At 35.2% G+C, this 11,842-nt stretch overlaps 1 protein-coding gene across 1 annotated transcript; it reads right to left on the bottom strand.

Annotated features, from left to right (window-relative positions):
* Positions 1–3,104: 3,104 nt before the first annotated feature.
* Positions 3,105–9,625, bottom strand: LOC136846944 (homeobox protein extradenticle-like). Its single transcript, XM_067118198.1, has 2 exons — positions 8,883–9,625; positions 3,105–3,237 (listed from the first exon to the last, which is right to left on the bottom strand). Exons 1-2 carry the CDS (start codon positions 9,083–9,085, stop codon positions 3,105–3,107), a joined length of 336 nt encoding a protein of 111 aa, XP_066974299.1. The 5' UTR covers positions 9,086–9,625.
* Between the last annotated feature and the right edge of the window lie 2,217 nt (positions 9,626–11,842).

The raw sequence follows: 11,842 nt of genomic DNA, 5'->3' as shown, positions 1-11,842 counted from the left end.
AGACACCAAGCCTCCATAATTGTACTGATCAAGAAGATTTTCAGTTGCTAACGACCAACGGGAGAGATTGCAAAATAATTAATACATTTTAATAATTAAAAATAAAAAAGGAAAACTTCAAACACGGCAATTTTCGGTACCTTTGTCATGTGAGGCGTGAATGGCAAAATGCATACAAACTAAGAAAAATATCAAATCCTATACTTTCATCTCCACATGCAGTAATCTCACGATAATAAACACACAATATACTATATGTATATATATATATATATATATATATATATATATATATATATATATATATATATATATATATATATATATATATTATATAGAGAGAGAGAGAGAGAGAGAGAGAGAGAGAGAGAGAGAGAGAGAGAGAGCGCTAGCTAGCTAACCCTGGAACAGAGACGCTTAAAATGATAAAACGGCCACATTTTGCGAGAGTTACTAACTCTTTCCGTTTGACAAATGATTTTACGTATCCCGAAATCATCCAGCGTACCGCGTTCACACATCTGTGAGTGAGTCATATGGAGTCTGATAAATGAATCTTTGGATCCCGAAAATGCGTCCGTTGGATAAAAATCCCGGATAAAGGAACACTTGTGACGAATTGATTTTACGTGCCCTGAAGCGAACGGACGAAAACATCAGCAGCACCAATTATTAATATTCTAACAATAGCGATGTTTTCTAGTTGCTGTTCCACACACGCCTCGGCCATTTCTGAGATAAAGGCCAAAGGCACAACTCAATTGTCATAAAAATTACTACCGAAACTCCGATCCACAATCATTCATGAATCAATATTTTTTACTCCATAGAATACCTCTGAAAAGTTCATACTTTGGGACGAAATATCATTCACTGTCTATGCTTACATTTTTTGCACACAAAATCTACCAATGAAAGTTTTGTCAAATGTTGAAAAATAAAACGCTGAAAATCTTCATAATTAGCTAAAAAGGTTTTGAAGATTGGACCACTATCCACTACCTCGATAAACGATTATTGATTTCCTTAAAAAGAAAGCTTCATCGGCTAACAAAAAAAAAAAAAAAAAAAATGCCAACGCTCAGGAGAAAATATGAAAAAATATAAAATATAGAAAATTAATAAACAGGTGCGTATTGTCGATGAAGAATACTCTTTCAATAATTATTAGAAAAAGCTACTCAAAATGAAATGCATTTCCTTCAAATCCTTCATTTTCAAGACGTTAACAATATGGAAGAAACAACTTGAGCCAGCTATAAAGCAAGATACTGGTCATTATATATATATATATATATATATATATATATATATATATATATATATATATATATATATATATATATATATATATATATATATATATATATATATATATATATATCTCTCTCTCTCTCCTCCGTACATATCACTGTTTGTGTGTGTAAGAAAACAATGAGGTTTCGACCTGCCTTTCCCAAAATAGTCGGCCGTTGTTGTTATTTTCCAGTTTTCCAGGCTGCACGTATTCCATTTGGAGCGCACTCCATCACCGTTCGTAAACTTTCCCGAATTTGTGGCAGTTCGTCCCTGTGCACTGCAAAGTAGAGACTCGCGCGAGCGGTACTGTACAGCCGAAAAAATAAAATCACAAGATAGGCAGAAAGACGACAGACGAAGAACACAATCATTTGGGCGACACAATGAAAAATTTAAAAAATATAAAAAAAAACAAAGCGATAAGGAAAAAAAGGCAAGAATTTCGCGATTACTGAATTACAATGGAAATGATGGATATAAAAATGGATGTAAAAATTGGAGCATAAAAGCGGTACCGCAAGGCTCAGCTTGATTAACCGCCCATAGCTACACCTCCCAAGCGCCGATTCTCCTCTCTTAGCCGGCCGGAGGGAGCGGTCTCGTGCCATAAGGCCTTTTTGAGTAAACTTACTATATTTCAATTTAAAGTCACATTCACAGGAAATAATTATTTCATTAGCCACGCGGACCTCTTGACATCTCGACGCCTTACTACAGAGGCTTAGCGGTGACATTCCAAATCCAACGACTTACGTGAGAGCTTTCTTTATTTACTATTCGCAATCTACGCCTTCGGTTGAAAGGCTATCTCCAAAATGTATAATGAACCTATATAGTTAAGAGGCCTTAGTAACCTTAACAAAAAAAAAAAAAAAGGCCATACTTCAATATCTCCATGTCTGACCTGTACAGACTGTACCGGAGTGAATAAACTCATTCGATTTCATCATTAAAACAAACACACACAAAAAAATAAAACAATTATGAGACAAGTTTGACCAAAACCATGTTATGCATTCCTTTAGCTCCCAACGCCCCCCCCCTCCACCACTAAACCACCGATTCCCAATTTTTATACGTTGATGGAGATTCCTATTCAGCTACTTTACTAGGTTATCATTTATTGCGTTAACGGCGGAGAAGGGCAACAACACGAAGTTCCGTCAGAGAGAGAGAGAGAGAGAGAGAGAGAGAGAGAGAGAGAGAGAGAGAGAGAGAGAGAGAGAGAGAAATTTTTGACGACTCAGTTTTGCGTTTGCATTAGTGCACCTCCGTACACAATAAAGAAACATTAAAATTATTGGACGAATACATTTTTACCACAAGCGTTACCGTATTCTTCAGCATAACTACACTAACTCTTAGACAACAAAAACATCTCTCAGAAGGACAATAGCGAACATCAAAACGCGACGACTATCTGCTGAAGGTGGGTGGAAAGGTAAAAGCGTACACCTGCCGCCTGAGACCAAGCCTTATGCCGCCGACTCTGTTACCAATTCAACACCGCCTATGTCGCAATAGGGGATTTGCTCAGCTAGGAGTAGAGAGAGAGAGAGAGAGAGAGAGAGAGAGAGAGAGAGAGTCTTTGAACTCCTACAAAAGGCAAACGCTACTATAGATATATTCTTTTTGTATTTCCTATTGTTACTTCTTTCAAATGAACACCATATTCTTTAGGAACTTGCATTTCAAGTCAACGGTCCCCTCATATCAATAGGTTTCATCTGAACAATAATAATATACGGTTAGTTCTTACAGTCACACGATTGGGCCTATATAACCGGAAGCTTGTAATTAGCGAATCAGTACCCAAACCGATCGACATCCGTAATATAATAATAATAATGCCCAAGAGACTTACCTGTTTTTTCCTTGATTTCACACAGGACACTGAAGAGCGCAGGCTTCATTCGATGACAATTAAGTGTGTGTTTCCTGAAAGATAAATTTATTTAGGTTTACTTCTGGTTACAATAACACTAAAATATAAGAGCATGTAGTGTAGCATTATGTGTGTATGTATGTATATATATATATATATATATATATATATATATATATATATATATATATTTAATATATATTTATATATATATATATATATTTATATATATATATTTTTTATATTTATATATATATATATATTTATATTTATATTATGAAATTTATCAGGTACAACTCACTCTCATAAATACTGCTAAATGAAGAAATTCTACAAAAAAAAAAAATTCTAAAGCAAACAAAGTATATTTCAGATGTCATGCTAAATATATACAGACTTATAAAAAAAAAAACTTAACAACGCAATCAATAAAAAGTAAACGTAACACACTACTACAACTTAAGATACTGGTGATGGTGACAATGATACATTCTATATAGGGATTATAGCAACAGCCCCTTAGGCTAACTAGATTATTAAAATACGTGAGCGTATATAGGCTATCCACACGCTTATGTCTGAATGGTATTATAACCGACACAAAACGTAATAAAAATATGACAATAATAATAAAAAAAAAAAAACACTGCCCATTTAGACTGAAAGCGGTGTCTAAATATTGACGCATACTCTTGAACAGGGGCTAATATATATATATATATATATATATATATATATATATATATATATATATATATATATATATATATATATATATATATATATATATATATATATATATATATTAAATACACCCAGTCACTGGGTCAGGTATGCATATGGTAGGGCATTTATAAATTTATAAATATAATATATATATATATATATATATATATATATATATATAATATATATATAACTACATACCATGGTTGACTATTTACATCAACGGAAAATCACACCTTTAAACCCTCCACCCACGCAAAATAAAAATAAGAAAAAAAAAAAACTCCTTGAAGACCATTCTGCCTTAACCCCGCGAGTCATCAAATATGTATAAACATTATTTTTGATGAGCGCCGATTCTTCTCTTTCGGCGGTCACCTTCAAAGGACCCGCAGCGACGTGTGAGCACCGAACATCAGCAAGGTGGGGATCTTGTATAGCTGTGCTACGCGGTAATTACTGGATTTACGGTAATGTGACTTTACTTTTGCTCTGGTTGTTGCTGTATCAACTATCACCCAATAAACTGGAGTCAGTAGAAACTTTTTCTCTTTGTGAATCAGCCTATGCGTAAATTACACATATTTATCAACGTTTTTTCCCTCTTTTTGCATGTATATTACTAGCTCATTCTTTATATGTGTCATATAATATATATATATATATATATATATATATATATATATATATATATATATATATATATATATATATATATATATATATATATAATATATATACACATACATACACACAAAATTCCATAATTAATAATAGTTGGTAGATATCCTAAACATTTTCAATTTCTTTTCTACGACGCTTTAATTCCTTCATTAGGCTAATTAAGCATTCCTCGGCCTACAGTGCTAACAGTAATTATAAGTTCTGTTTACCGGACGGAATCCGTTGTTCGCCATGACAAAAATAAGATGGCAACAAGGAAAATATAAGTAAAGTCACTTCCTGATTCGGCTAAAATCGTGAAGTACGCAGGGTATATTTTTTAAAGACAAAACATAATTGCGAAAAACTCTCTCAAGGGTGCTTTTTACGCCAACGGATCCAGATCACCAAAATTCGGGCTCTTCGTTTCATAAGCATAGTAACAAAAATTAACTGCTAGATCGCACTGGCTTACTTTTGCAAATGACAACGGTCTTCGTTGATATGTACCCCTGCATGGAACTTACAATAACTTCTCATATTTTACAATGAAGAACGGTAACTGGTAACAAAATAATTTTCTAAAAAAAATAAATAAATACACTACCGACATTTAATGAAGACATACCGCAAACTGCGTTGTCCACTTTTTCCCCGACAGAAAGCATTCTAGGCTTAAAGAACATCAAAGAGAGCCGGTAGGCCATGCAGTCCAACACATAATTACTAAAGAATTAAGATATTAGTTGCTCAAGCTCCCCTGGTTCCGAGATCTTCCAAGAAAACTTAGTTAATATCGTCACAGACTACAGATTCTCTGCTTACTTCATTTTGACAACAAGCTTTAGAAATTCGGCGACATAGTTTTTACATTTAATATCACATCTTCAAGATACGCAAGACTTTATCTAAACAAAAATTCCACCTCTCGATAATTAATTATTTTTAACCTTTTGCATGATACGGCGTTAAAAATTCATTAATTCCGCGGCTACACGTTACATAAATTAACATAACGATATGAATCTAAATATTTTTCTCCCCTTCATTTAAACCTCAAATCTTCCACACACCGATGAAATAAAATTTTAAAAAGACTGAAGTTCATCAATATCTTTTAGACTCAAAAATAATATTCGATTTTGACAAAATGAGAATTTAGGTTTAGAGAATTTTCAAATATTTTTCTTACCATTACAACACCCAGAAATCAGTAATGAAAAGAACTTCGAGGAATCGTTCATATGGCATACCGGAGTGATTACTGTAGTATACACCAAACCCTAATCAAAAACCATTAGAGTTATGGTAATTTTTTAACGACTTATAAACACCGAATAATATCAAAATGTAAGAAAATAAAAAAATATACAAACTAAATAAACACATACTATATATATATATATATATATATATATATATATATATATATATATATATATATATATATATATATATATATAAAAACACAAAATAAACTAATGATATATTGTCCACCAATACAATTTTCAATATTATCGTTATGTACATTCGCAGGATCAGGATATTTTTTTAAATAGTACCTTTAGGCTATCTACAACACTGCTATCAATTCATAGGACCCATTACATAGCCTAGGCCGAATAGCTAAGCTGACTGGGCTATTTTCGAATTCATGATAGTTCACCAATTAAAATCGCGAAAAGTATGTAGGTCACAACACAAATGACTTATGTGTGATGCAAAATGTCACAAATATTCCAGCATCCAGTATACTAGCGAAAAAAAAATTATGGAAGACTATTTTTGAGAAATGAACAGCTAATGCCATATTTTAACGACTTCTGCAAAAGGAAAATCAAGCCTGCTTTCAAAATCTTTAAATTACGACTGTCAAGAAAACGTAAACAATTTTTGTTTCTTTACACCAATTTAGCACTCTGCCGGTTAAATGATAAAGAACAAAATTTGATAAGCATATGTATAGTGGTTTATCTTTCAATGTAAAATCAAATAAAGATGATGCATGACGACATGAGTCATGTAGGATTCCAGGTAAGAAACAGAACTACAGAAAGGACTGTAATCCATACATCACAAGACATTTTTCTAATACATCTATTTTAGACATGAATCTCAAACCAGCGTAAGTCCATTTATTCAAGCAGTACTCAGAGCATAATTTCGAAGAGTCCCATATATAAGTTAATGATCCCTGCCGATGCACAAATCTCAGCCTCGATTTTATTCAGCCCGAAAACTTGAAAAAAATTCTACTCGCAATATTTCGGAAAATAAAATACATGCGACACATCAATGTGAATTGCATGTAACCGATAGGAATGTGTATTTACTGTAATTCCATCCTTCACTCCATCTATATGTATATAAAACGTCTTCGCACAATATTCACACTGATACCTGTAACATTAAAGTTGCTTAATATAGGTCGTATAGCAATAAATCTTTTCCGCTGTGTCATATGTATTCTTAGAATGATTTAGGGAATCTTACGCGTGCCTGAGGCACAACGATTACATACGAAACGATGCTGACAAATGGCACTATATTCCCACTAGCTTAAGGGGCATCCTACAGCGACCGTATCTGAGCCTTCTGGACACGGCGATAAAAATTTCGTCACAATAACAAAATACTACGTTGTACTAAAATTGAAACAAATTTGTGTGAAATTATTAACTTTGCAATGACAACAATTTCTTGGAAATACTAAACGGATGTTTTCCCAACAACACTGTTTAGGATTATAATAACTGATAATTTCATGAAATTGAGAATATGCTCTTCGCAATGCCATTTTATTTCGGTTACAAAAAATCTAGTACAGATATTTTCGAAATAATTATTGTTTGCTAACCTGACGTATCCCGCTTTTTCCAAGCTACTTTATATGATTGCCCGAACGGCCACCAAAACAACCATTGATGATAGGTCTGGCTACATTCGATTTTATAATTTTCACGAACACCTGGGTTACTTTATATATATATATATATATATATATATATATATATATATATATATATATATATATATATATATATATATATATATATATATATATATATATATATATATATCATATGTAATGTTTACCTAAATTTGAAATTCATACCACTGCTTTAATTTATTTTACAAATACATCCGATATCCTCCCTATCGCTAAGTGATTACTTTTGTACCTGGATCTTAGGTTTTTAATTATATACCAAAACAATAATACTGAAAATTATAATATGGAACGATCGGAATAAAATGACATCGAATTCGAATCTACATCCAACAATATAATTTTTTGATGATGCGCGTTATTCCTTTGGTAAGCAGTGGCATTTTAGATTCGGCTTACTCTCCACTCAAATAAAAAGATTTGTACTTCACAAACCGAGTCGATCATTCGATCAACGACTTTGTAAAACTCCTCAAACGTCTTAGGGTACACCGACCTATGCGATGTAGCCTATACTCGAAATGGCAAAGCTTGTCTTCATTACTACCGCCTTCCCAGAGAGCCCAAAATCTTATATAAAATAACTAGGCCTAATCTTGAGGTTTACGGTCAACATCCTTTACGTTAACGGATTTACACAAATATTTTGGAGAACTGCCAATTTCTAGGGTTGTCTATATAGACTAAGCTACTTCAAACGATAAGTCTGGGTGAACAGAAACCAACAAAATATTCAAGAGTGAAGACAGCAAATTATCGATATGTGTAATTTTGATGCAAATTTCAACAAATACCCCTGTCAATAACTACCCTATAATCAAGCATTTATTTGTCCGCTTATTTTCCTACTCCGGAGTGTAATCGTGATTTAACAATGTTTAGAATCAAAAATGTCTCCAGGCCAGCAGTCATATTTTTTGTCTCGTTTACCGTTACTGAAATAAGAAAGCCTTTTCGTTCAAACTTGGAGACAAACATTCCCGACCCAACCTAACGAACAAAGCCTATCGGTGACTGGCGTTTACCGCCCAGTCGCTACCACCCCACGTGTTGTTTTAATACTAAGGCTGAAGTAAATTTCAGGATAAATTACGATTAGGTATTAATGATATTTTAGCCTAACGGTGACGATAATGACATGAAAAAGGATGAAATGATGAAGAGGGAAGAAAAGCGGTGGTGGTGTTGTTGATGATGCTCATGAGAGGGACTGGCCGCTGCTGCCGCCGCCGCCGCCCAAAATAACATGCGAAGGAGAGGACAGTGTGTGTGAGAGGAGAGAGAGAGAGAGTGAGAGAGAGAGAGAGGGAGAGAGAGAAGGGATGATCAGGGGAGGGGGACGAGGAGGAGGGTGCCCACCTGGCCTGCGCTTCATCCAGCGATTGGTCCGTGATGTTCATAATCTGCTCCAAAATCGTATTAATGTCCTGTTTTCGGCCTTCACTGTCAGGCGTGGTGGTGCCCTGACCAGGGTCTACTGAACCACTCATACCATAATGCTGGGGCATGAGCATGCCCGTCTGGGATGTTGGGTGCATCATGCCCCGAGACTGATCATCCATGCTGTCCGCCACTACAACTATTCAATCACTTAAAACACAAAAAAACACTTCAGCAAGCAGCAGCAACAATAGGTACAACAGCCGTAGCGGCCCGTATTTTATAAATTAGGGCAGCGGCGCTCAGAAGCGCCACCTCTAGAGTTGTTCTTCGAGTGGGGAAGGACGAGGAGGAGGAGGAGTGAGTAGGAGCGCCCAACACACACCACCGTCACAGCCAAGAGGCCAGCAGCTACTGACGGTGGCTAGATAGAATCTCTCACTCTCCCTCTCTCTCTCTCTCTTTCTAGTCGCTGCAGCAGCCGCGCACACCACCGCCACCACCACACCACACACTCCTCTAGGCCACTAACGCATCGCAAGAGCTTCGCCACACACACTTCTACCACACACTATTATTCAGATTTTTATGGGTGTTTGCTCAACGACAAGAAATAACGCGTGGACTCCAATGAATACCACAAAACAGCACCTTTTCGGGGTGAGTATGCCATTAACAGAGAGAAAACGCTCCGACCACCAATCACCGAAGGGGTCGCACTCGTATAAAACCATAACCTGACGAGCCAAGCCGATCTCGTCACCCCACTTAAGATCAATAAGAGAATGGGATGCCGACAAGAAATACCCTCTATTACTGACAAAAAGCCTCGCTCCAACCACCTTTACCTTTCTATCAACTTTTCTTGATATGCCATACACAATGGCAAGAGCAAAACATACAAAATGACGGGCTAAGCGAGAAAAGAGCTTTGTTTACATCTGAGCTCTTTGTGTGTTGGAGTGTGCGCGGGACATCTCGCACCATATCACGTTGCTAAATTCAAAAGGCATCCCTCGAGGTTTATTCTCACAGAAGGACATTGCGTTTAATTCCATATCAAGCACCTGCTTCAACTCCTAACATAAATTCATGACCTGAAACTGAAAAACAATTTTATGTTTGGTCTCCTGGCCTGCATCCGAACACAGGGATTTAGGCGTCTCAGGTTAATTTACGTCACTCTTGAACGACCAGTCGAGTTGCCAGTTGTACGTTTTGTACCATAACAAAATCATGCCCAGTGGTAGGAAGGAGTTTCAAAACTTTACCCAAGTTACTGAAATCGAAACAATGGATGTTGCAGGGAAACCGAGAGTAAGCTACAGATCTCAGTACTCACCACGTCTCGAAAAACCAATTACTCAACGTAGTAACTTACCATTCTGTAGACAAGTAGGAGGAGCTACACGACTGTAAATCAATCTAAGTTACTGTGGTTGCCGAAGTTTGATTCTGTTTTAGACCCTCGGAGAATGACGCACACTTAATGCCTTTCAACTATTTTATTATGATGGCACTGTTGTAAATTACAATGCTTTGCAGTCCCAGCGGCCTTGCTTTAAAAGTTTACATAAACTGTTTCGGTAAAATTGCTCTTATATTCTTGAGCCACTTCAAAACTTACACCAAACTTTGTCGTGCATATATATATATATATATATATATATATATATATATATATATATATATATATATATATATATATATATATATATATATATATATATATACATACATACATACATACATACATACATACAGTAACAGCAAGCCTTATGAAGATGTCTTAGAAAAATTGTAGGTGAAACAGGACAAGATATATAACCAGTATTTCATTTTTCCTTGCAATACATCTGCGTAACATCACGTGCTCAGGTGGTTTCAAGCGTTTATATATATTTATATATATATATATATATATATATATATATATATATATATATATATATATATATATATATATAGGTGTGTGTATGTGTGTGTATCTTGTAAGAAATTAATATAATTTTTAATGTTGAATCTTAACTACATTATGATGAGTTTGTTCAACTGCACTTCCCTAATACCCTCATGATACTTAGGAAAACCACCATGAAATTTCTTATAACTTAGTAATTCGAGACCAAAGTCTTGTGTAGACATTTCATGGGAATAGTTAACCAAGAGTCAAACAGTCCAGCTCCAAAATGCTGGATTCTCTGCCTTCCTACTTCCAGTATTTCTGGAACCATCTAACGTGCCATTTTCTCTCTCTCTCTCTCTCTCTCTCTCTCTCTCTCTCTCTGGGTAGGCATGCGTCTCTGCATCCTTACCTTAAAAATGGACCTTTGAAGAAATCGTCTGATCGTCATAATAGCCGTTGTTACTGTTGATGCTCAGTTATTTCTTTGATTTTTATTTAATTACAATAATAACAATATCGTGGGAATTATGATCGCTGCTCCTTCTGTTCAGTACTATTAGCATTACAATTCATTGTAACTAACAAAGATAGCTTTCATTTACTTTTGAATTAAAATAAACCAGTACGTATAGGAAAACCTATTATTGATACTCGGTGAAAAAATATCTTTTAATGAAAATCTAACTCAATTAACATTTACGTAGCTTCAGTAACTATTTCTTTTCTTTCCACGTTACAACAACCTGTGATTGACGCGCATCGAGTAGAGCTTGGTAGGCCTAGTACACACCGTTATCCGAAATAAAATAACCGGTTTCTTCTGTTACTTCTCTTATTTATAATTAATATGATTTTTCTTTATAATTAGCCCCCCCACAGAATACTTCTACACGTACCCAAAACTCTCGCCCGTTTGTGAAGACTCCCTGGGGCACGGACAGGGCAATGTGGGCTTGTTCCATATAGGTGTCATTTACTGAATGTCACAGTATACCGACCTGGTTTGAGAGTTAGGCTCCGTGAAAGTCACACG

The sequence above is a fragment of the Macrobrachium rosenbergii genome, chromosome 16 (genome assembly GCF_040412425.1).
Source record: "Macrobrachium rosenbergii isolate ZJJX-2024 chromosome 16, ASM4041242v1, whole genome shotgun sequence".
NCBI classification, from domain to species: Eukaryota; Metazoa; Arthropoda; class Malacostraca; order Decapoda; family Palaemonidae; genus Macrobrachium; species Macrobrachium rosenbergii.
The sequence above is the reverse complement of the archived record's forward strand: the minus strand, read 5'-3'. Positions and strand labels throughout refer to the sequence as shown.